Source organism: Colletotrichum orchidophilum (genome assembly GCF_001831195.1).
Source record: "Colletotrichum orchidophilum strain IMI 309357 chromosome Unknown Scaffold_3.1, whole genome shotgun sequence".
NCBI lineage: Eukaryota > Fungi > Ascomycota > Sordariomycetes > Glomerellales > Glomerellaceae > Colletotrichum > Colletotrichum orchidophilum.
Window position 1 is genome coordinate 182,113 of NW_019172959.1, and position 24,457 is coordinate 206,569.

At 50.6% G+C, this 24,457-nt stretch overlaps 10 protein-coding genes across 10 annotated transcripts; 5 read left to right on the forward strand and 5 right to left on the reverse strand.

Moving 5' to 3' along the window:
• Nucleotides 1-397: 397 nt before the first annotated feature.
• Nucleotides 398-1,567, reverse strand: CORC01_00443 (uncharacterized protein; the record flags this gene model as incomplete). The annotated part of the gene is made up of 4 exons (XM_022612100.1): nucleotides 398-677; nucleotides 745-1,036; nucleotides 1,092-1,219; nucleotides 1,293-1,567. The coding sequence occupies 4 exons, from the start codon at nucleotides 1,565-1,567 to the stop codon at nucleotides 398-400; spliced, it is 975 nt and encodes a 324-aa protein (XP_022481239.1).
• Nucleotides 1,568-2,282: 715 nt separating this feature from the next.
• On the forward strand, nucleotides 2,283-4,110 carry CORC01_00444 (X-Pro dipeptidyl-peptidase C-terminal non-catalytic domain-containing protein; the record flags this gene model as incomplete). Its single annotated transcript, XM_022612101.1, has 2 exons — nucleotides 2,283-3,251; nucleotides 3,313-4,110. 2 exons carry the CDS (start codon nucleotides 2,283-2,285, stop codon nucleotides 4,108-4,110), a joined length of 1,767 nt encoding a protein of 588 aa, XP_022481240.1.
• A 613-nt stretch (nucleotides 4,111-4,723) lies between these two features.
• CORC01_00445 (major facilitator superfamily transporter) lies at nucleotides 4,724-6,635 on the reverse strand (the record flags this gene model as incomplete). The annotated part of the gene is made up of 4 exons (XM_022612102.1): nucleotides 4,724-5,357; nucleotides 5,441-6,291; nucleotides 6,369-6,400; nucleotides 6,476-6,635. 4 exons carry the CDS (start codon nucleotides 6,633-6,635, stop codon nucleotides 4,724-4,726), a joined length of 1,677 nt encoding a protein of 558 aa, XP_022481241.1.
• A 1,161-nt stretch (nucleotides 6,636-7,796) lies between these two features.
• Nucleotides 7,797-9,004, reverse strand: CORC01_00446 (phytanoyl-CoA dioxygenase; the record flags this gene model as incomplete). The annotated part of the gene is made up of 3 exons (XM_022612103.1): nucleotides 7,797-7,960; nucleotides 8,023-8,675; nucleotides 8,730-9,004. The coding sequence occupies 3 exons, from the start codon at nucleotides 9,002-9,004 to the stop codon at nucleotides 7,797-7,799; spliced, it is 1,092 nt and encodes a 363-aa protein (XP_022481242.1).
• A 518-nt stretch (nucleotides 9,005-9,522) lies between these two features.
• CORC01_00447 (uncharacterized protein) lies at nucleotides 9,523-11,560 on the forward strand (the record flags this gene model as incomplete). Its single annotated transcript, XM_022612104.1, has 13 exons — nucleotides 9,523-9,594; nucleotides 9,645-9,727; nucleotides 9,804-9,824; nucleotides 9,877-9,943; nucleotides 10,007-10,078; nucleotides 10,142-10,161; nucleotides 10,212-10,385; nucleotides 10,439-10,503; nucleotides 10,569-10,739; nucleotides 10,802-10,950; nucleotides 11,005-11,184; nucleotides 11,237-11,337; nucleotides 11,392-11,560. 13 exons carry the CDS (start codon nucleotides 9,523-9,525, stop codon nucleotides 11,558-11,560), a joined length of 1,344 nt encoding a protein of 447 aa, XP_022481243.1.
• A 1,600-nt stretch (nucleotides 11,561-13,160) lies between these two features.
• Nucleotides 13,161-14,810, forward strand: CORC01_00448 (ABC transporter; the record flags this gene model as incomplete). Its single annotated transcript, XM_022612105.1, has 1 exon — nucleotides 13,161-14,810. The coding sequence occupies one exon, from the start codon at nucleotides 13,161-13,163 to the stop codon at nucleotides 14,808-14,810; it is 1,650 nt and encodes a 549-aa protein (XP_022481244.1).
• A 947-nt stretch (nucleotides 14,811-15,757) lies between these two features.
• On the reverse strand, nucleotides 15,758-16,636 carry CORC01_00449 (endonuclease/Exonuclease/phosphatase; the record flags this gene model as incomplete). The annotated part of the gene is made up of 1 exon (XM_022612106.1): nucleotides 15,758-16,636. One exon carries the CDS (start codon nucleotides 16,634-16,636, stop codon nucleotides 15,758-15,760), a length of 879 nt encoding a protein of 292 aa, XP_022481245.1.
• A 767-nt stretch (nucleotides 16,637-17,403) lies between these two features.
• On the reverse strand, nucleotides 17,404-18,342 carry CORC01_00450 (uncharacterized protein; the record flags this gene model as incomplete). The annotated part of the gene is made up of 2 exons (XM_022612107.1): nucleotides 17,404-17,902; nucleotides 17,963-18,342. The coding sequence occupies 2 exons, from the start codon at nucleotides 18,340-18,342 to the stop codon at nucleotides 17,404-17,406; spliced, it is 879 nt and encodes a 292-aa protein (XP_022481246.1).
• A 1,427-nt stretch (nucleotides 18,343-19,769) lies between these two features.
• Nucleotides 19,770-21,101, forward strand: CORC01_00451 (CreD; the record flags this gene model as incomplete). Its single annotated transcript, XM_022612108.1, has 4 exons — nucleotides 19,770-19,831; nucleotides 19,913-20,056; nucleotides 20,118-20,853; nucleotides 20,904-21,101. 4 exons carry the CDS (start codon nucleotides 19,770-19,772, stop codon nucleotides 21,099-21,101), a joined length of 1,140 nt encoding a protein of 379 aa, XP_022481247.1.
• A 917-nt stretch (nucleotides 21,102-22,018) lies between these two features.
• Nucleotides 22,019-23,711, forward strand: CORC01_00452 (uncharacterized protein; the record flags this gene model as incomplete). The annotated part of the gene is made up of 5 exons (XM_022612109.1): nucleotides 22,019-22,321; nucleotides 22,392-22,406; nucleotides 22,463-22,864; nucleotides 22,933-23,289; nucleotides 23,370-23,711. The coding sequence occupies 5 exons, from the start codon at nucleotides 22,019-22,021 to the stop codon at nucleotides 23,709-23,711; spliced, it is 1,419 nt and encodes a 472-aa protein (XP_022481248.1).
• Between the last annotated feature and the right edge of the window lie 746 nt (nucleotides 23,712-24,457).

Genomic DNA, 24,457 nt, shown 5'->3' on the forward strand with positions numbered 1-24,457 from the left:
ATGCGGTCCACACTCTGGGCCGACAGTGAATGCCAACACAGACACCACTACGTCTATAATGCTGACAGTCATTTATCTATTTCAATTGTTGATACATTGGGCCACTGAGAAAGACCATGGTACATGTCTCACATACAAATTTCGGAAAAAGTCATCAGCCCTTCTGAATAAAACAAAGGCCATTGAAAGCTTGGCCATTTTAAGCCATTACAGTATATAACGGACTGTCCGCCGTCACAATGAGAGAGAGGCACTACATCTTCATTAGGCGGTACGCTTGAAAAGTTTGTTGGAACTGCAATTCGAATGAGCGCTACTAGTACTTGGGGCATTTACTATTGAGCCAGATCAGGGTTTGACGATTGAAAGCAATTGCGGCCAACTCGATCAGCCATGATCAATACGCCTTCACCGCAGCCAGCTGCAACAACCTGTCGGTTACAATGGGTTTCTCCAGAGGTTCCTCTCGCTCTTGCGGGTCAATTACACCATCCCTCTTTGCCTTTCCCTGAGGATGAATGTTCGTGTGCGGCCAGTGCGTGGTGCCTCCCCACGAACTAAAGATGTCCGCCTTCTCCTTCAAACTCTGGGGATCCGCAAACTTGACTGGCGTGAAGCACACGTACTGCGCATGCCTAATTTGAGTTCCTTCAGGGTGCTTGGCATAATGCATAGATCTTGACTTGGTCAGTATGAAGTTACGGCGTGAAAAATAAAATTGGTGGAGGAATCTGGGAAACGTACCGTGAATCCCATAGCACCAGGTCTCCTGGCTCGAGGTTGGGTTTGATGAGGCGGCACCCACGATCCTCGAACCACTTGACATCTTCTTCCTTGAAAATGAACAGATCACGGTAATTTTCGCTCGGAGGTGGGGCGTCTTCGTGGTTTGCCATCACTCTGGTCTCCTTGAAGAATTGATCATAGAGCTTGGCGGAACCGTCCATCAGGATAAGACCACCGTCGTTGTCTCCATTAGGAGCGAAGTTGAGGAGTCCTTGAATGCATTGAAGACCCTTTCTCTTAGGATCCTGATCTAGAACCTCGCTTTTAGAAACTTGGATGATACAGATCCTCGTGATCAGACTTACCACAGTGAGGCCATGGCGACCACTTCAAGTCCTTCTGACGAGGAAGTGTAATGTTGAACATGTCAAAACTGACCAGCAACTCTTCCGTTTCCCAGATATGAATGAATGGGTTCATCACACCGGGTTCCCTTGTATCGGTTCAGCACATGTATCGCCTTGCATCGTCGACCGGGGGAATTCGTGGGAGGGGGGGCCACTCACATTCTTGCTTCCCACGCGAACCGCTCATGTGGGGCGCAGTAGGACCCGTACATTCCCCCCTTGAACGAGACTGGGAGGTGCTCAGAGGTCCAGGTGTCTTCATTCGCCGGATCGAATCCGCGATTGAAAGATTTGAGCCATTCGACCTGCTTTGATTTGTAGTACTCCGCTCGCTCAGGAGTAATAGCGTTCTTAATGATGGCGTAGCCATGTTCGAAAAAGAAGTCGCGCCAGTCACCGTAGTTTGACTTCGCAGTCAAGAGATCTGTGGCCATCTTCAATGGCAGACTGTGGGATTGTTTGTTTATTTGATAGGAAGCTGCAAGCGGTTGTGCCTATCAGTCACGAAAGATAGATTGCAACGAAAATGAAATATCTTAACAACATTGCTTTGGTTTTATGCCTCTTCACTTCGGACTGCCAAATGGCACAGTCGTCAATAGCTACATAGCCCGTGAAGCTATCCTGGGACATCAGCCCCAGCTTCCCCGCATGTTTCGTTGACCACATTGCGCTTCCATGCCTGCCCGTGTAATCCCTCGGGCTTCACCCTAGGCCCGGTTCGGTCATCCGTGGAGCTTGGTGTTGTTGACACTCACCTCATGAGTCCGGGCTACTCGGTTCGGTTCGGTTCGGTTCGGACAGCTTATCCTTAACTCCTCTTCTCCGCATTTTCGCAGCAACGGTGGGGCCGGGTGCCCCTCGGATCTGCGCCAGTGGTGCGGCGGACTCGATACCCCACAAAGTCGTGCATATCCTTGCCCTGGGGTGACCGCTCCGGGCAGAATTAGACCGAGGCTCTCTAGCTATCAGACCTGAGCTACGCGACTACGCGATGAATTGACCGTCAGCATTGGACCATCGAATTATCAGACACGTTCCATAAAAAGAACTTTGCTTGCATGCTCAATGATCTGAGGAATGCCCGTGATCCCCTAGGACCTCACATCATCTTCATCATTCTCGATTTGTCAAGACATCGACCAAGCCATGCCTCTCCCCATCCAGATTGCGTATAAGCCAATCGGCAAGCCTGAAATCGGCACCAACAACTACCAGGGTTTTACGCCAGGTCGGACCGAAGTCCTGCCCAAAGGTTGGAACGGCTACGACGCGAAGCCCCTTGAAAGCGACATTCGGATCGATCACGATGTTGAGATCAAAGTTCGAGACGGCTGCAGACTCTACATTGATGTATACCGTCCGGCGGACAGCACCGAAAAGATACCCGCTATAGTCGGCTGGTCACCCTACGGCAAGAAATACAGTGCTCTTACCATGCTCCCCATGACGCCCTGGTCTTGCTGCGTCAAAAAGAGCGAACTCAGCGGCTTGGAGAAGTTCGAGGGCCTCGATCCGCAACGATGGTGCCCGAAAGGGTATGCCATCATCAGCGTCGACAGCAGAGGTGCCGGCAACAGCGACGGTCAGGTCCCAATTATGGGCTTGCAGGACGCCGAAGACGCTTATGACGTTATCGAGGCCATTGCAAAGCTCGATTGGTGCAATGGAAATGTCGGCATGGCGGGCAACTCTGCGCTCGCCATTGCTCAATGGCATGTTGCCGCCCTCAACCCACCATCTCTGAAAGCAATCGCACCATGGGAGGCGAGTGGTGATTTGTTCCGGGAGCAGTTTGTCAGGGGTGGCATTTTCTCCATGAGCAACTTCGATCTGATCACTAGCCTCATCATCAAAGGCACCTCGGGTGTGGAGGACTTTGCGGAAATGTACCGCCGAAGTCCACTCTCCAATATCTGGTGGGAGGATAAGCGCGCAAACATGAAGGCTATCAACATTCCCGCCTACATTTCCGGCTCAGACTTTAGTTCTATCCATACCATGGGAAGCATCAGAGGCTTCATCGAACTCGGCTCTTCTGAGAAGTGGATCCGATGGAGCGCTTGGCAGGAGTGGTTCGATCTTTACAGCGTCCCAGAGACGAACGAGGATCTGGCCGTAAGTCTTCCGGTGTCTCCTCAATATTGTGTCTCGGGATTCTTACTAATCGCTACTCAAGAAATTCTTCGATAGGTACCTCAAAGGCATCGAAAACGATTGGGAGAAGACGCCCAAAGTGCGATGGACATCTCTAAAGTTTGGCGACCAAGAACCGGAGAGCGACATCATTTTCGAAGACTTCCCTCCACCAAACACGGATTACAAAACCTTCTATCTCGACAATGGCACCCTATCCGAGTCTGCTCCCTCAAATACTTCGAAGACATCCTACAACTCGGAAGATGGCAATTCGCTTGCCAAGTTCACCTACACTTTTGACAAACCGTCTCGTCTGATTGGCATACCAAAAGCAGTCTTGTTCTTGTCATGCCCTTCCCACGACGACATGAACGTGTTTGTCAACATCAGGAAGCTTGACAAGGAGGGCAACCCGATGATGCACCTCTGCTTCCCATTCTGGGCTGCGCCCGTCAAGTCGATTCACGACATCCCCAAAAAGGACCAGAGCAGTACAAACTTGCACCTCGGCTCCGTAGGCCAGCTGAGAGCATCTCATCGGAACACGGACCCGGAGCGATCGATGCATCCCCAGTTTCCATTCCACCCCCATGATCGAGAAGATAAAATTCCACCCGGCACCATTGTGGAATTGGGGATTGGCATCTGGGCCATGGGTGTAGATTACGAGGCGGGAGAATCTGTTCAGGTGCAGATCGGTGGCCAGTTCCCTTCTATTGCTGAGTACAAGGCCTTTTCGAGCGAGCGTCCGGATTCTGAGAGGAACAAGGGCGAGCATTTCATTCATTGCGGGCCGGAACAACAAAGTCGCATCATCCTGCCTTTCATCCATTCGTAAGCACTGAATGGACATTGTACAGGAAAGGTTGGAGAAGAGAGGATTTGAATAGTTTATTTAAGAACTGACTTCAAATTCAACTTGCAAGTGACTCCTGCCTGGTATCCGCATTTACACTCCATTTGTAAACAAAATAACTTGGTTCTTGAATATGCCTGGTACCAAAGATCAACATAATTTCAATTCGAAATGTCCTCATCATCTGGTTTCCAGTCTTTTTGAGGCCAAAAAGAATGCGGAAAATTGCTGACATAGTCTACTCAATAAGTCGTCAGTGTTTAACACGGTTTTTCTGGCGCCCCAGTTTCAAGAGATGTCCAGTCTTACCACAGACGACTGGAAGAACTTGGAAATGTGGAATATGCGCAAGCTTTAGGAAGATCAGGATATGGAGAATTAAAGCAAACACAATGTAATATTTCCTTTCTCGTCATGCTCCTTCCATTTCATTCATCAACTAACATGTTCCTACCTCAGCCGGCTCGACGTCATCCGAACTAATAAGCTACGTATACTGCGACAAATTAGGGCTAAAGAAATCCGAAAGTAGAAACTAAACGGCAAGCCAAAATTCTGAAGCCACGACATACTTAAAGAATTCTAGGCACAAAACCTAATGATTGTACGAAGGGGTGGTCGTGGTGCTTGCAACAGCCCACTTGGAAACCATCTCTCTGATCTGGGTCCCCCAGATAAAGACAAAGATTCCAGCAGCACCTACACCTGCCGTCAGAGCTCCATAAATTCCAAAGGCGCCATCGTATCCCATTGAGTTGATAAAAGGCGTTACGCCATAGCTTGTTCCGAAGGAGATGACACCGCGCATGGCGCAGATGATGACCAGCACCGGGCCGGATCGCGTCGGATACGCGTCGAGGGCATAGGTGATGCCGACCTGGTTCGCTCCGACAAATCCAAAATAGTAGGCGTTCAAGGAAAACACAATGGCAAACCAGTGAAACCTGTCAGGGTGCTCGGCCGCCTGGCCGTAGAGTACCGACGCGAGTGTGCCTACAATGACAGGAATGATGAGAGGGATAAGTCGGTACTCTGCTTTGTGTACACCGCCGTTTCTTCGAGCGAAGAACTTGATGACCCAGTCTGATCCTCGACCTAAGAGTGGAAGGGCTAGGAATGCGACGACGATTTGACCCGTCAAGGCGAAACTGACGACTGACGATTTCCAATTGTACGGAGCGCGTTGCAGGATCTCGCCATAAGTGGTACCAAGAGCGATATTCACGCCGCTGTCAAGGTAGATACGTTAGTGACAGTACACTGAAACTTTGTTGGAATGGGAGGATTGGCTCAAGCCAAGGTCGCGTCTTACATGGTCAGTCCGTTGAGCAAAAGGGCCCACAACATGTCCGGGAAGAAGGTGACAAGGGCCATGCCAGTGCAGCATTGCCAACCTTCTTTCCAGTCGGGCTTTTGTGAGAACAGCCGAAGGTCAGAGGCAAAAGTGCGAGGCTTGAAGTTGACAAAGTCAAGCTGCCGGGGCTCCGTGGTAGTCTTGCGGGTGAGCATCTCGGTGTAAACCCCGGTAGTGTCATCAACCCCGGGGCCAGCGGTGCTGACAAAGTGGGATACCTGGGCGGTCTGGCCTTGATAGGCGGCGAGCGGCCGGTCGTACTTGGTCTCGGGGACCATGAAGATGGCAAAGATCAGAGTAACGGCGGCAAAGCCAGAACCCAAGAAGTACCAACCCGACGAGCCGATGCCGGCGGCTATGTAGGAAGTCAGGAGGGAGTAGACCGCGCTGAGAGTTGACTGCCAGAGGGTGAACCACATCAGACAGCGTGCGCGTTCGTGGAGGAAGTGGACCTCTTGCACCATGAGTGGGCAAAGAGCCTCGCTCTGACCAGCGGCTAGACCGAGAACCATGCGGGCAACGAGGTGAGAGGTATAACCCTTTTGGAATCCGCAGAGTATGGAACCCACCACGGCCAAAGCGCAAGACCCGAGGAAGACTGGCCGGCGACCTACGGCTAGAGCCAGAGGCATTCCGATCAGGTTTCCAAGGCCCATGAATAAGGAAGGGTACGTCATGAGATGAGAGATGTCATCGTATCCCCTTCCTTCAGCTGCGTATTCGGGTATGAATTCCCCAAGAAGGGCTCCTAGCCCGGAGACTTGGACGAGGCCGACCGCTGCAAAAGTTGCACAAGTCATCGTAATGATCTGCATAACAAATGACACCATTAGTGCCCGTCTCACAACCAGATACGCAAGCATAGTCTTCTTGGAAGATAACATACCCATTTTCTTAGTGGACTCAAGTTGAGGGGATCTGAGTTGTTGAGTCAACCAGTTTGCTAAAAGTACGTGGCACTGCTCAAGAACTTCAGAATGGTTGCTGTCTTACCTCGCGGGTCTGAACTTGGAGTTGGAATGAGGTAAGTGACATCTCCATCGGCAAGTTGCACATTGGCCTTGAAGTTCCCATCGCCGAATTGCGGCTTCTGGGGAAAGTCAGAGGCAGACTCAACCCTTTCTTCGGTGAACTTGTTGTCTATTTCGCCCATAGTGGAGAGGGTTTCCGCCTTTCCTGCGATAAAATCAAGTGTCAAATTTTAAAATAGAACGACGGCTGTCCACTGTCAAGGACTGTGTCTTGATAGATAATCAACCAGTTGCTATCTTCGACGTTGGATAGATGCCCGGGAGACACAACGTATTTCTGCAAAACAGGCACTCTTACAAATGTCTAGGGTATCATTCGCCAGCTTCGGAGTTCAACAGCCACCTGGTTTCTGTTGTTGTTTCTGCCCTTGGCAAGCGACCATGCATCCCCAGACTCTACCCCAGATTCACTATGGGGGTTAACGTTCTGGGGTACAGGAGAGGGGCCCCGCTTGGTCTACCACTTAGTTTGGTTCGGCAAACCAAGGTCGCTCACCAGCGTGCGGGGAAGCGTACGCAAACAGGGACGTCCTGGGTGAGACCTTGGATGTGACCCCTCATCGTGCTCCGGCATTGGCGTGTTCGGCTCAATATCCGTGCCGTCGTGGCGTTGACGCGTTGTAGTTGGCGTACTTCGGTTCGGAGATTAGGGAATGCTGTTCAGTTATCTCTCACCCTCGGTCTTGAGCCTGGATCTCACATTCCGGGCTGCTTCATCCTCTGCTCTCAAAATCGTCTATTGAATGTAGTCCGAACGCAGTCCGAATCAAAACTTCAGCTCGGTCAATGGACCGAGACGAAACACGGCTCCGTCCAGAAGAGCCGGTGGTTCGTACAGCCAATACTCTTTTGTGTCACCTTTGATGCTATGTCTGGACAACAACTCCTGAGTCCTTATCGTGCCATAAGCCTTGCAGCTAGGCAACATTCTCGTATAAGCAATGGCAATCGTGAACACCGAACACACCTCATAGCTTGGCCGCTATCTCGACTAGAATGGTACGATCTGGGGTAGTTTTGATCAAGCCGAAAGCTATTGCAAGCCAATACTGTAAGAGTACGTAATTATCCAGGCTTTAGCTACCGTGGTGTTCCAACCGTTTAGTAAGACGTCTTGACCGCCACTCAGAAGATCATTTGACCGGGTATGGCCTTACAGCTTGTGCATTTATCAGCAAAGATGTTATTGATTGTGACATGTTTGTAGCTAAGAGCATAGTATTTGAGGCCGTGTGTCCCGATAGTAAACTTCGAAACATCCTCATCCAACTGAGGATCGAGAATCAAGCCCGAATGTAAGGAATCCCGGTAAGCTTGAAAGCTCTCTCACTCAAGGCCTTGTCGTTCAGTGGCCTCTCCCGCACGATGTGATCCGGCTTTCCATTTCGAGTTGCGGTGTTGGACCCCGTGTGGCGCGCATTCGGCCAGTGGGTTGTTCCAAGTCGGGCTGTAAGAGAGAGGAGAGTTAGTCAATTGTTTCAAGGGTCTCATTCGGCACCAATCGCTTACATTCATATGCGGCTTTCTTGCGCTCGAGATCCTCTGGGGTAGCGTCCGAGACAGGCATGTAGCAAGTGTAGACAGCCATGCGGTCAACTTTGCTCTTGACGGGGACATTGTAATGCGCGGTGCGCGAGTCCCAGACGATGAGGTCGCCTGGGTCGGCGCAGACCTTGATCCACTCGCCCCCATGCTCCTTCAGCCATTCCATGCCGCGGTCGGTGAACCCATACCATTCCTTTGTCCAAGCCGGTATGCGAGGCTCGTCCTTGAGGTCTTTGTGGAATTGCGCGCTCAGGTTGTGGGAGCCCTTGCACACTATGAGACCGCCGTCATCAGGGCCACATGGATGAAGGTTGACGAGGCCTTGGAGGCAACGGAATCCGGGCTTCTCGGGGTCCTGGTCCTGATGGGGCCAGGGCTTATTCTCGGGCAGGTTGGAACGGTTCGCGAAGCCGTAGTTGATGACGTCGAAAGACACGAGGAGGTCTTCAGTGCCGTACACCTTCTCAAAGGCACCGACTACGCCGGGCTCGCTGCGGATGTCCCAGACGAAGTCTTCATGACAGGCTCCGTACGCCATGAGCATGCCCTTCTCGTTGATGACGGGAAGCTTGTCTGGATGAACAGTCGATGGATCATTTCGGTCATAGCCGAGGCCGCTGCCACCGGTCAGTTGCTGCGGATTGGAGCGATCAGAAGCAGAGAGCACTTACAACGATTCCAGAAGTTGATACATCTTGTCCGCGTAGCCATCGGCGCGCTTCCTGGGGATGGCGGCCTTGATCAGGGCATAGCCATCTCTGAGTAGCTCATCGCGCCAGTCGCCGTAAGATGGATCCTGGCCATCCATCTTCATTCTGCCATCGTCGACAGTCTTAATCGCGGCACTGGGCTGCTCGGTGATTGCGACAGTTGTAGTGGCCATGGTGAAAGATTTTTGTAGCTTCGTATGATCTGAACGTAGGTGCAGCGAGGCTTTGGCATACATCGGTTGAGGTCTTAATGCTATTGCAACTTGCAAGCTGCAGATCTATTTGACTTTAACGTCTTGGAGCAATATTGCCACTCCATCTTCCATCAAACTGACATTATCCACAGTTCAGGCATCACTGGAATGATCTCCGAGGTTGTGAGCCGGATGTGGTGTCTCCGTTTCGCCTGCTTGCTGGTAATGGAGACTTCGGTTCGGTTCGCATGCTCGGTTCGGCTCCCCAAGGCTGGTCACCGCAGCCCGGCCATAACCCCAGACGCTAGAAACATGTGCCTACTCCTCCTCACACACACAAAGCCCAAAACAATTATCGGAAAGTGGATGAGCTGTGAAAGAGGGTACTGATTCGGCTTGGGCAAAACATGCACCGTCCTGCCCGAGGGGGTATTCCATGTCCATCTCGCACGCGCCAATCTCACAGTACTTGATCTGCCGGTGCTGGGCCTGGGAGTTCAACTGTTCTTGACATCTGTCGTACTTCTTCCACACCAGAGAGATTATTAATCCATGTCAAGATGTCTTCCTCAAGCGAAAGCAGCTTGTTCAACGTTATCATTGTTGGTGGAGGCATTGCCGGATTGTCCACGGTAATTGACTCTAAGACCGAACGAAGCCCGATTGTCGCTAAACAAGCCAGGCAATTGCGTTGAGAGGACCCAATCGAAATATCACTGTTTTGGAACAGAGTCACCTCAATCGGGAGATAGGTGCCACAATATCGTAAGATCATCAGCCCCTTACACTTCACAGCCACAGGCTCGTTCACGGTACAAGTCGACTGACCCATAACTCTCAGGCTCCAACCAAACGCTTCAAAGTTAGTGATTGGCTGTGATCCAAAACAAAGAGTTTGGACCTAACGCCCGTAGGATTGTTGAGAAGCAATGGGGTCTTGAAGAAACCCTTGCCAAGAAGGGGTCTATGGCCGACAGAGCTGTAGGTTCAGGACACTGATCTCGGAAATCTGATGAACACCCATGACTGAAGCGAATTGTCTAGTTCCGTATTTATAACACAGAAGGGAAGTTGCATGCCGAGATCCCGTTTCATTTGAAAAAGAGCTATGGTGCAGTAAGTTTGTTGTTTTGCCTCAGATCCTTTACGCCTCGATCCGAATCACTGACTGCGATATAGGAGCGAATGATCTATCATAGGTGTGTGACAATGGAATTGGCTGTATCGAGCTAGCCATCTAACTAAGCAGGGTCGATCTCCATGATGCTCTAAAGTCTGCAGCAACAAAGGGCGAAGATGGCATCAACCCAGTCAATATTCGAACGGGCTGTGTAGTTCAGAAATGCGAACCCGAAGCTGGAACTGTGAGACTTGAGTCTGGGGAAGTGCTTTCTGCAGACCTAATCATTGGGGCTGATGGAATGTGAGTGATATTCGCTGGAAGCTTGACGGGTCGCATCTCTAACGTCCCCGCAGCAAGAGCGTCCTTCGTCAATCCATCATCGGAAGGGAAGCCCCCGCGATACCGACCGGACTGTCTGGTAAGCAAGCGACTGTTATGGAAAAACATGTATCCAAAATCGAGGCTGATGAGAGATGAAACCAGCATATCGGCTGGTGATTGACAGCTCTGAGCTGGAGCAGGACAAGGATTTTACATCCGTGATAGATCCAAGAGAGTCATTCACAACCATGATCATGGGACATGATCGACGGATCATCATGGGCCCCGCCAGGAACGGATCCATCTACAGCATTGTAGCTCTAGTACCAGATGGTAAGCACTCTGTTCCTGCTGTTCCTGGGGACACGCAAAAGGACGGCGATTAACTGTAGAAGACCAAATGCAAGAAAACGCCGAAGGCAAATCGTGGACCACGAAGGGGGATCCAAACAAACTTAGGGAGACGTTCGATGTGTTCCCCAAGTGGGCCAAGGCCGTTTTCAAGAACTGCACGGAGGTTGGTCTGTGGCAGTTGCGTGACCTAGTAAGCCTGGAGTCCCCTCTTCAATATTAACAGACGCCTCTGACGCCATTCCAGGACCCATTGGATACTTGGCATCACGGTAGAGCAATCATCATCGGAGATGCCGCGCATCCCATGCTTCCTACGCAAGGCCAAGGTGCCAGCCAGGCGATCGAAGATGCAGAAGCCCTTGGAGCGATCTTTGCAGATGTCGAGGGGAAGCCAACCAGGCTGGAAATCGAAACCAGATTGAAGGTGAGCATATTGGCTATCAAATCTTGGGTTTCGTTGGCTAACAGTCTCACAGGCAGTATTTGACTGTCGTTATGACAGGGCCACGCTTATTCAGGGCTACAGTAGGCAATCCGGTAAGCCGGCAACTGACAAGACCAGTAGCAAAATCACAATGTTAGTATTAGCTAGTAAAAGTCGAGCATTTTGGTCTGTTGCTAATGACTACAGGAACCCGGCTGAGTTCATGGACTACAACTGTACCTATAACGGAGCTAGGGACTGGATAAAGCGACAAGCTGAAGCCGAGCGATTGACTCACGTGGGGGAATCCAAAGATGTAGGGCCAATTTCCGTTGCGACGAAACAGATGGCTACAATTGCTTTGGGTAGCGAGTGATGGAATTTCTAGTCGCGCTTCAGAGAAGGTTGTTATGCAAGGCAAGGATCATAGAACAGTCGTCGATATCCTCGTAGGGTACATGTAGCCAAAGTAGATGTGTCGGCAGGTTACTCAGAGATCTCGGGGCGTACAACCGTAAAACTCGAACTTTGAGTCATTCCAAATGTTGTAGTCTCAGAGCTTGTTACCAGTTATGAGCCATAATGATGCATATTGACACAGCTTTCCGGGAGAGCCTTTCAAGCATGCTAAAATGTTGATTCACAGGCAGGTCCAGCTCGCGGTTTTTGCAATCGGTTCTGGCCAACCAACGTGTGGCGCAGTCTTTCTATCAAGTCAGCATAGAATACGCTTTAACGAAAAGTTGCCTCTTTATCCCATCGAGGCCTGATGTTCAGCTAGGCAATGATGCCTAATGAATCATGCAGAGCCGCTGGTATGAGTCAGACTAGTACGGGGCGTAATTTCGAGGCATTGGATGATTGCAAGCCAGTGACATGTGAAATGTAGAAGCCCATTTGGGGTAGATCGTAAATGTTTATCAGAAAAGTTATCAGCACTAACAATGCGACGATGTACTCAGTCATCTTATGGCAATGCTACGTGGGGTAAGATGACATAGTGTCAATCGTTTCACGCAGCACGGGAATTGCCGGGAAACCCAAAACCATAATTGAATCGGGTAATTACCTTAGGTACTTAAAACAAAGCCCCAGCTGCGATATTTCAAGACCGGTCCATCTTCATCATCGACAATTCGTTCGCTATGGTTGAACCCTTGCAAGCTTCCCAAGCTCTGCACTACGGCTGTGCCCTGAGCATTGCGCTCATCGGGATATCAGCCTTAGTACATCTTGGTCAAGCCAAACAAATAAGTCCACCGCCAAAAAATTCTTATCGTCGGCAATCAATGTTTACCAAATTTGCAAAACTTATCATCATTAGCACCTACCTCTCGGAAGTAGTCGCTGCAGCACTTCAATCCGATGCCTTCAACAAGCAACAAGCCCACATCGTTCATGTCTTACTATCAGCTTTTGCTTGGACAGCGTTCCTCCCCCATCGAAGTCGGCCACGTTATTTGCTTGGCGCATCCACCGCCACATTCTTGTTCGAAATTCCAATCCTGGTTCTAAGTCTTCAGAAACAAGTCTCCTCCACCATCGACGTGGTTAGTCTTGTTTGCCGAGGGGTCCGAATTCCAACCATTTCCGGCTTGATGGTGGTACTTTTGGCCAACGCATGCAAAATACAAGCATGCAATAGCGGAGTGTCTTCTGAGGAAAGTCAGCCGTTTCTTGGATCTCATTCACGAGACCACGAACAGGGTCAAGCCGATTATGGAACCGGACGCTTCAGAGATGATACAGACACCGAAATTGCCAGCAACGGCTCTGGAAATGACGACACCGACGATGATGAAGATGACGGTGCCAGCATCAAGCGTCGCCGAGCTAAAAGACTCCAGGAAACAGGTGGATGGTTGGGATATCTGAAAGACTTCTCAATCTTTGTCCCGCTCCTGATTCCAAGGAACGATCGAAAGGTGCAGCTTTCAATCTTCCTCTGCCTCCTCTGCATCGCCGCTGGGAGAGCGATGATCATTCTGATCCCTCGTCAACTCGGCATCATCACAGACAAAATCCTGGAAAAAGAAGCGCCGTATGGTGCATTGGCTATCTGGCTGCTTCTGAGCCTCATCAGCGGCGAATCAGGTCTGGGCCTCATCGAGACGCTGGCCAAGATCCCCATCAAGCAATTCTCATACAGCCAGATCACCAACGCGGCCTTCAGCCACGTCATGAACCTTTCAATGGAGTTCCACTCTGAGAGAGACTCGGCAGAAGTCATGAAGGCCATTGAGCAGGGCGAGGCTCTCAGCAATCTGCTGGAGACCGCGGTGATTGACATCCTCCCGACCGTGGCGGACATGTTCATCGCCCTCTGGTTCCTGTACTGGAAGTTCAACGCCTACGTCTCCCTGGCCATGCTCGTGGCCTCTGTGGCCTTCACCACCTTGGAAGTCGTCACCTCGAACATGAATCTCGCGAATCGCAGGGCCTCGAGCAAAGCCGAACGAGAGGAAGCGCGAATCATGCATCAGGCTGTTCAGGGATGGCAGACCGTCACGTATTTCAACATGTTCATGTTCGAAAAGCGCCGTTTTGGCCAGGCTGTGGACTCGCAACTTGCCGCTAGCCGTAAGTACGAGGTCGGCGACGCTTTTATACAGGCCCTCCTCGAGGCGACTGTACCAGCTACTTTTTTCGTGCTGGCGTGTCTGGTGCTGTACGAGATCTCTCACGGCCGAGCTTCCGCGGGAGATTTCGTGTTGCTTTTGTCGTACTGGGAGTACCTGGTCTGGCCTCTCAAGTTCCTGTCCCACAATTACCGGTACTTGATGTCGGACCTCGTGGATGCCGAACGCCTCCTCAACCTCTTGCAGACCAAGTCAACCATTGTTGAAAAGGAAAGTGCCAGGGATCTCACTCCCGTGAAAGGTCACGTCACATTTGAAAATGTCGGATTTGCGTACGATCCGAGGCGACAGACTATCCAACAGCTTGATGTCTCGGCAGCACCAGGAAAGACCATTGCTTTGGTTGGAGAGACAGGCGCCGGAAAGTCATCAATCATGAAACTGCTTCTCCGATTTTACGACGTAACGAGCGGTCGCATCACCATTGATGGCCAAGACATACGCAATGTCACCCTGTCTTCGCTCCGCGAAGCCCTCGGCGTGGTCCCCCAAGACCCCTTGCTCTTCAATGCGTCAGTCTTGGAAAACTTGCGATACGCACGGCCGACTGCGACAGATGAAGAGGTTTTCGAGGCGTGTCGGGCTGCCGCAATCCACGAGCGGATCCTTACGTTTGCCGACGGCTACGACAGTAAAGTCGGCGAGCAGGGAGTCAAGCTCTCGGGTGGGGAGATACAGAGACTCGCCATTGCGCGGGTATTTCTGAAGGACCCGCCCATCCTCATCCTCGATGAAGCGACGAGTGCAGTCGATACTATGACTGAGGCCAATATCCAGCATGCTTTGGAGACTTTGAAGAGTGGAAGGACGACATTTGTAATAGCGCATAGGCTCTCAACTGTTGTCAACGCAGACAGGATTGTGGTTATTCACGAGGGTAGAGTTGTGGAAAGTGGTACTCATGAAGAGTTGTTATCACAAGGGACTAGGTACAAGGATTTGTGGACAAGACAGGTTGGCGGTGCATCAGAGAAGAACAGGGTGTGAGGATAGATGTTTTGCGATTTGCTTTTTATAAAAATTCGACGAGTGTATAGGTATCTACACCCTACCAGAGACCTGGATCATTGATGGTGGCCTTGTGGTGGCTGTGTTAGACGCAGCTCGAAATGGTAGAGCGCATCGTCTGTTTTGAGGTCTAGACAGAGTATTTTCATGCATAAAAGTTCAGAGAACTTCGCGGTAGACGGACTCCGGGGCATGCAACATGTACACGAAACAGACCTCTCCTGGACGGCCTAAGAGCTGGAAGACCATCTTCTGGTTCTCTCGTTTGCCCCGGCCGGAAGACATGATGGCTTTCTTGTCACGGGAAGCTCGTTCTAGAATCGAGATGGTGGTCACTCGTGGCTTTCTCGATGGACCTGCTTAGATTGCCGAGAGTGTGAAGCGGGCCGGTGTGCGAGCTGATCACGTCTTCTACTACTCATACATCCACAATGATTGGTCCAATGTCGATGGTCTTCTTGAGAGCAACGTTGCCCTCCGGAACAACCTTCTCGAGGCACTGAAGCTGGCAGGTTTCAAGCTTAGCCGCTCCGTTCCCCGACCGGCGGTAAGAACGACGGTGTGCACATCGCCGCAGGCCCTTCTCCTTCTTCGAATCTGACCCGCAGTCGAGACACCTCTAGCTCACTTTTTGCTACCCTCAGGAGGACTTGCTCAGGGTCTTTTGCAGAGAATAGACACTTGTTATAGCAGGTTGTATATGTGAGTCTGGATATTCTGCCTTGCGGATCCGCCTGAAAATGGCGATCCAAGTAATGAGAGGACTGGATGCTGATTATTGAAGGTGCCTAGATGCACCTGTAAGATTTCGTAATTGTGCCGAGGATGTGGTTTTACGCAGACATTGGTTCAAAAATGACTGTAGAGTCCTGATTATAGAAGTAACCCCAAGTTAAACCTCGCCATGAGTTGAGCAAAAAGGAGCTTTAGCAGCTTTTTGCAACTGGTATTTCCATATCCGCGACCACTGGCCGATGATCTGAGTAATAGACACCATCATCGAAGCGGTTTGATAGTACAGCAAAGCTGCAAAACCGTATGCGCTCAGGATTCAGCACAAAAAGATAGTCAATCGTCGTTGCATCCGCCTCGCCAAAGGTTGTGTAAGTAATCTGGTTCCCATAATGGTGGCGAGTTGACACCAAGTCCGAAATATCAGTCATGCCGCCAGGTTGAGCGGTCAAAAACTGATGCGGCTCGTCATTCGGCCCGCTGTTGAAGTCGCCGCCCAGGAACACCGGTACATCCTGCTCTTGGCCTTCAGAGGCATCCTTCCGCCAGCGCTCAGCAATCTCGAGTAGCAGTTTGGCGCTCTCGCGCCTGGCCTCTCGGCTTTTGTGATCGAGATGGGTGCTCATGACGACGATCCTGGCGTCGGAAGTCTTGTGTTTGAAGAGGCCCACCGTGACGATGCGGTTGATAGTTGCGCCCCATGCGCTTGAAGGCTCTTCCGGCGTGGGACTGAGCCAGTACGTCTCGCTCCGCTCGGCACTCCAATGATCGGTTCGATAGAGGACCGGCGAATATTCTCCATCGAATGCCCCGTCCGCACGGCCACGACCGATGCTGGCCCACTGTGGACCGAGCTCAGCTTTCAAGTCGTGTAGTTGTTGATGTTGCGCTTCTTGGATGCAAAGAAAGGCACTCGTCAGGCCTGCGGTATGAAATCTTAGCTGAGACGTTAACCTGGGGCAACGGACTTCCCAGGGCTCCTCATTTGGCAACAGCGTCTTTTTGATGGCATAGCGAATGTTCAAAGTGATGAGACGTACGGGCATCATGTTGGAAGTCTTGTTTGGTTGCATGATGCCACGCGATTTTTCTCAAGACAGGGTAAGGTATATGAAGGATATAGAAGATGGACTTTCTAAAATTTAGTGGCTCAAATAAGCCAATGAAAGGTTATTTCACTGTTCAAGCAAGGAGACAGCCTGGTGGCCTTGATGTGTTCTTATAAATCATGGAGACTTCGGCGTGAGGTTCTTTTTACATCGACTGATGGATACCCGTATGTGGGGCTACGACGGCTGCGAAGGGCCGGCCGGCCGAGGACAGGAGAATTTGCTTGATTGTCCTTAAGTTGATTCCTCATCTTGTTAGGCACGTCATAATGCAGCCAAGCATCTCCATCGACATATTATTATGGATCGGCCAAATGAGTCATGCTTCGACGGAGAAGCTTGTAACTATGCCAAAAGAAGACATATTCCCAACTGTTTCACCCCATGTCATGACTTCTTTGAAAAATGCTGGGTTACTCAAAGCCTTTCCAAGGAAGGTTATAAGTAGTCATTGCTTGAACATGGTGTGATAAAGTCTGGGTACTTAGACAGCCTCTGGACGACTTAAAATACCACCTCACGGCTGATTGCTCTTGATCTGAATGATTCGAAACCGATCCTTATCGAGTAGTACTAAATAGAGAGAACATTACAAATTCCCGGGTATCTACCACTTCCTCCCTTCATATCCCCATGTAAGAAAATCTTGCTGATACAAGCTGAGGTCACGTTGAAATCCATTCTCCAAAAACAATGAAGTCCATCAACTCATTTCTAATGAAACCAAAAACTCAAATCTTGCCCAGCATTCGCTTCACCAATGACTTTTTCCTCGGCCGCGGAGGAGGCTGGTTGATCGACCGCGTCTGTCGGAGGAGACCGAGTAGAGTAGCAACGGCCAAAGCTTCAGCTTCTTCATTAAGGTCCTCCGAGAGTAACAAGATCCCCTCACTGTAATCACTGGGCAGGGCGAAGCCGATGCCGACGTGGTGGTAGATGGCATGAATCGCCGGCTCCTCGCTTCCCAGCTCCGCGTCAGTATCGACCAGAGTATATCGCAGGGGCCCGTGTTCCGTAGGGCGCACTTTCCATTCCAGATTTGATGGAACGGTGATGCTTCCGTCTCGCGAGGTGTGTGAAATGGTGAACCACGGGTGTCGGACGGGGTTTGCGGTTGCGTGCATCTTGCTGTCAGGCACGGGGAACGAGCTCGTCACCGCCAGTTGCATGTCCTGCTCCACGCTGTGCGGAGCGACACTAAAGTTGCCATTACTCTCGCGAGGTAGGTGGCTTCCAAAAATGTCAACCGTCGGATCCTCTCGAGGTATAGGAGTATTTGCAAAGACTTACATGCTAACCATCTCACCGTTGTGAGTCGGTGCTCTCCTCTCAACTGTTGCTACAGTTCCCTCAAGGCCAGCTTGAAAGTTGACCAGATATCGAACTTGAGCATCCGTCCCATCTCCGGACGGTCGCTTCATCATGGCAAGGCCCAGCTTATACTTGCTGCTGCCGATAGGCTCCTTCTTGACAGCCTTGTCGTAGTTTTCAACATAATCGTAGAGAGGCAAATGAGTAGTGATGTCTTTGTGGGTTGGGACGTAGACGATGCGAGTAAGATGGGCTGGCGTGGGTGTGAGGTGACGACCCAGCCTCTGATCAAGGGCAGAGTCAAACACATCCGCCAGCTGAACGTGGTGATAGTTTCCGTATGCTGGAAGAGCAGCCATGCTGGTGATAATTGACGCAGACAATAAAGCAGCAGACGACATTGAATCGGGCGATATCCTTTTTGAGATGGAATTGGTGGTTTCGGGGGACCTAGTCGTCCTTAGATGGTGAGGCAGAGGTTGGGTTGGCCCAATGCGGGGTTATGTATCCAGGATCAATGATGCGACGATAGAGACGGGGGGTATCATCACTGGTGAATGTCTATGTCAACGATAAAGACAACGGATAGTAAGATTAATATTGTCGGCTTCTAGCCTTTGGTCGGGACATGCCACACCTCTAGGGAACACACTGGCAATCGATGGAAGGCATCGTCAACACGTTATGGGGAGGTCAGCGATGACTCAACGGAGAGGTATGAAGGAAGTTACTTTCCCACCGGCCGCCGATTGCTTGCCCAGCTCCAACGTGGAGGTTGGGGGCAAGAATGTTACGGCATGTGACGTCGAAATGCAGCTAGCCCCAACAGCGTAACTTGATTGTCTCACTAGGTGTGAGCGACGAATCGTTAGCCGAGAGAGTTCCAACGCCAGCAAGGGATGCGGTCGTCGTGGGGGCCAACAAACCAGGCCAGCCAGCCAGCGGTTAGTCAGACAGTAAGATTTGTCACTAGGAATCAATTTTCCGTCCGAATCACAACCCCCAGAAGTCAGTTCTAAAGCCCGTCAGCATCGAGCTGGTTTCGGGGATCCGAACGGGGCAAATCCGGTACATTGAGCGATGACCCGGCACGCGGTCGACTCCGCTACCTCCGCTTCAACTCCGCTTGTTTTCTGCTTTCAAGAGGAAAAGTAGATGCGACATGTGATTTTGGCGCTGGTATAGAACAATAGTTTCGGTTGTGACCTAATCACTCGACAGAAACTGGCGGCATTGTATTCCTTCTTGATACCCCTGGATTTCTTTCCGAACATGGAACAATATTCCTTCCCAAAAGTCGAAGGATCAACAAGCTTGTAATGCTTGGGTTAGGAAAGTCGCACCCTTATTCTGCTGGTGGGTTCTATTACCTCTTTGGGAAAAGGGCACAACTCGATGTACTCTGTACAGGTGTCACGTTGTGCCGCGACCAAGACACGCCGTATGAGTCCTTGCTTCAATAAAGTCGTATTCATGGCTGTGCCTTGCAGGACAATTCTCGCTGAAGGAGTCTCTGCATAATCGCGGACCACCTCAGAAGTGCTGTCTTGAGGCTGAGGACGTTGGATTAGCCTAGCTTCCCGACGGAACCGAATCCCGCTTCCTCCCGGCGGTAACCATTCTCCACTAAATGATTCTGCCCACAACAGGGAGCAGTATGATGCGATTCACAACGCCACTGTCCGGGCTTTGATTTACTTCTACACCTATCAAGGGTCAATGAAGAGGAAATTCTTGCACTCTTTGACGATATCAACCTTCCAAACCGGCCATAGCTATAGTCCCTATGCTTTCGTTTCTATCACGCCTAACAGGCGCAGAAGGCAAAGATGCACATCTCAAAATCCGGTAAGCGAAAATAGCACATGTGCTGCCTTGTCGGCTAAGTAGCTCGACGACGATCTTGTGTTGGCTGACCTCGCTGAATAGGATGAATCGAGACTACGTGTTTTTGAGAGGTGCAGCGGATGAAGCTAGCAAGCAGCCCCTCGAAGGGGTTCTCAGTCTTCGTTTACCTTCAAGAGACCCAGCAGTTGGTGTGCGTCTACGTCTGGACGGCTTTCTACGTCGCAGGTGGGTGATAAATGGATCGAACTCACAATAATTGACAATGAAACGTTGACTGCCTCTGCAGGGACCATGACACCAGTTCAAGGACGATTGATAGCTCAATCACGATTCGGGTATTCGAGCATGAATGGCCGCCTTTCCTCATCAACCACGGTCGAACAGATGTCCACGAAGACGGTTTAGCAACTACCACTCACGAATGGCCATTCGAACTGTTTATACCTGGGGACACGCTGGAAACATTCCACGGTTGCAGCAGGTGCAGTATCGCTTACCAGCTCACTGCCACGACAATCCGAAGCAAGACGTCCTCTGCAACCCCGCAGACTTACAGGACGATACGGATAAACAGGACGCTGCCAAGTTCGGCGTTCGAGTTAATGGACCCGGCGACGGTCGAAGGCACATGGTCGGAGAGGTTGCGTTATTCAATTTCCATCGGTCACCGTGCCATTGCTCTTGGCACAGTTATTCCTCTAGAAATGCATTTCACGCCGTTGAAGGCGGGGTTGAGAATCTCGCGGGCGAGATGCGTACTTCTAGAGTCACACAAAGTTGAAACTGGCAAAAACCAGCCATCAGACTTCATCGGCGATCGAGACGTTACAGAGTGGGAGATGTCCGTGAAGAACTACGAAAACTTGGAGCAAAGGCTCTACAAGACGTCGCAGAATCTTCCGCTCCCCTCAGAACCAAAGCAATGTTGCCCAGATTTGGAAGCACACGATATCAGCATGACACATCTTCTTTCCATCGAAATCACCGTCCAAGAATCAGATAACAGTACTTTTGCATTCAAGGCAAGTGCGCCAATTCTGCACAGTCACCAACATTTACTAACGAAGCTTAGTACCGTGCCTCGTTGCCAATAATACTCTTCTCATCACCTCAGATGCCGATCGATGCAAACAACAAATTCATTCGGCCGCGGAGCCAGACCATCAATCCCGATTTGACTTTGTTCAACGGGTTGGACGTGCCCCCTGTATATGGTGCACACTTACAGGACAGAATTCTCAGCAACTTGAAGGAGTCATTACCAGCCTAGTCTTGTTCACTGGGACAGCAACGAGACATAGGACCTGAACCTGAGCGATAGATCCCGCAATGATCACATGTTTTTATGACGTTCAAAAATGTTTTGCGAAATGTAGACACCTCATGTTCTAGACTCCTTCAATGCTTTCCTGCATACGTCTTCCGCTACCGCAAGCACGAAGACACGGGGAAAGGAAAAGTGACGAGGAACTCAGGCAGAATTCACTTAGTCACAGCGCACAACACGAAGCAAATGGTTTCATCTGACCATGGTAGTCGAGTTCATGTCCGGTGGGAAGTACTTCCTGATTCGGCAAGTGGTCCCTGACTGCCGGACATCAATCCTTGCTGCTCCACAGTTTCCCGAGCTCGGCGTTCGATTCACCTACTTAGGAGATACATGTACTATTCGTTTGAATCCAAGCAATGAGTTTGTACGAACATGTACAGCCTGAATGTTTCAGAAGTTTCTGAGACTAGCTACGATGAGTCAATGGCCCAGCCGCTGGAATAAATGTGCTGATTTTAACAAAGCAGAGTGACGAGAGCGGATTATAAATCTTGCAGGCAACCCTCGCTGTGCTTGCGTGCTCAGGCCAATCATGACTTCAGACTTGAGCACCAGCAGTACCTACTAGTTCGCATAGTCGCTGATGTGAATAAGCGATCGTGGTACCCCGGCCTCAGGGTCGCCGGCAGCCGGACTTACTGCTCTGGGAACTCCGACAGGAGGCACCACTCATTCATGATCACATCTGCCAGGAGTCTGACAATAACAGACCACGTCTCCTGTTTTTACAAATTCTACACTGGCTGGTGAGCCGTTCATACAATATCTGAAATCCACCCCCGTCGAAAAGCTTTGAGCCTTTGACTCCACACTTCGAGGCATAGACCTCCCAATTTCCAAGCTTTCATTTTCAACACATGGCGCCTAGTAGTAGTGTTCAGCGGATCGAGTTACAGCAGCTCTCTTTTTCGTCCATCGAGAGAGAGCACGGTACAAAGTATGGCGAGGCTTTTACACCAATTGCGTACACTGGTGGTCATCGCGATGGGTCCAGTCAATCACCGGAATTCAGTCGTCGCGAGCATGCCGAGTACCCTTCTACACCCGACGACGCTGTTTTAGCCATGCAAAAGTGGAACAGCTCACGTTCAAACGTTGTCCGTACAGTGGCCGTATTCTGGAGCCTATTGGTCATGGGGGCAAACGATGCTTCTTACGGGGTAAGTCGGATGCAATACGTCGTGGAATATTGTGAGCTTTAGGACTAACCAGTGGTTGAACTTGAATTAGGCAATTATACCTTATGTAAGTTCTCTCAGAGGCTTAGTTCTACCAGCATCTAATAGAATCATGATGTGAAGCTGGGGAAATACTACGACTTACCTTACTCCTTCACATCTCTGATCTTCCTTGCACCCTTCATTGGACATACGCTCTCTGCCATTTTGAACAACAGCCTTCACGAGAGTGTTGGACGAAGGGGCATAGCAGTGATTTGTTCTGTCTGTCACCTGGCATCATACGTCGCCATTTCACTGCATCCACCCTACCCAGCGTTGGTATTCATCTACATGCTGGCTGGCTTGGGCAACGGGATAGGCGATGCAGCCTGGAACTCGTGGGTCGGGAGTCTGGCGGACTCAAGCCATGTCATCAGTCTGATGCATGCTTGCTACGGCGTTGGTGCTGTCCTCAGCCCAATGACGGCAACCGTGATGATTAGCAAAGCTCAACTGCCATGGCATACTTTTTACTACTTCATGGTGAGAGAGAGCACATCTCCGCAAAATGTGTCATGGAGGGTCCGCTAACCAAGTCATCGTGTATCCAGGCTGGTTTGGCCATGGTAGAGCTTGTCTTGACGCCATCGGCCTTTTGGTCCGCTACTGGAAGTGCGTACCGCGAGGAAAACCCCAAAGGTCCAGAGCCGAGAGAGTCGATTGTACACGAAACGTTGTTCAAACTCCCCTCGGCTCGGGTAACATGGTTGTGCGCCGTCTTTGCCTTGGGCTACGTCGGACTGGAGGTCTCCCTTGGCGGTTGGATTGTCACATTCATGTTGCAGGTTCGCCATGGAGAAGAGTTTGCCAGTGGTATGACGGCCACTGGTTTCTGGGCGGGTCTAGCCCTGGGCCGCGTTGCTCTCGGCCTCGTGACACCCCGCGTGGGCGAGAAGCTTGCTGTCATGGTTTGTTCAACCTCAGGGGCCTATTCAAAATTTTGAACATGAATCGGTCAATCAGCTGACTAACTTCGAAACCTTGATAGCTCTACCTCGGTGCTGCCGTGTGCCTACAGCTTTTGTTCTGGCTTATTCCCGAATTCTTTGTCTCGGCAATCACGGTATCTCTTCAGGGGTTTTTCTTGGGACCCCTGTTCCCCACCATGATGGTTGCCATCACAAAGTTGTTACCACGGCACCTACATGTCAGTGCCATCGGTTTCGCCATTGCTCTTGGAGGCAGTGGTGCAGCTGTCCTACCCTTTGTCATTGGGGCTCAGGCACAGCGCCATGGTGTGCAGGTTTTGTCTCCGATACTGCTTGGAGCACTGGCATTCCTGTTGTTGACATGGTCTTTTCTGCCCAACTTTGGTCGCAAACATGATTGAATTACAGGTGGAAGGTACTGAGAGTCTTGTAATGCTTGATGACAGGCGGATAGAATGAGAACAAAGAGTATAGGTTAAGTTAAGCAGTTTGATTAATCCACTGTACTTATGTCCGTCTCTTAGAAACGACATAGAAGGCCGCTGGTAGTTTAAAACGGAAAAGTATAATAGCGGTAAGATGAACCTATAATCCCTGGATAGGGGAGGTGGGCTCAAACCTTATTTATGTTTAAGAAGCCACAGAGCCGCAGCCGCCAGTTTGTTTTCTTCCCTCGTTTAATTACCCAAGTTCCACGGTAGTTTTGTCCTTAACGGTGAGACGACATGATGACCAGAAAACATATGCGTAAGGATGGCCCACACGACGATCAGGGATAGATGTAGGGACAGCCAGCCATTTTGCTGATTCATCGGTCGATTCAATCTATCGCTCAAATGATTGATAAGGGTTTCTCTGTAGGAAAAAGCGGTGTTGAACGTCGGAAGGACTGAAGTGGAACAAAGTTACAGAGTCAATCATCTCAGCTACCATGGGGGAAATTTGTGTTGTCGGGATGAACTTCCGACGCGATAAGCACTTCCGACTTTTAGGATCCGACATGTCGGGACTGGCGCACCGACACCTGCTACTTCCGGGGTGCCCCCTCATTGTCTAAGCCCCCGACTTTGGTCACTTGGTCACTGTTATCTCATGGATCTAAACTCAAAGCATTCCGATAACGGGCTTGTGTTGGATTTTGATCTCA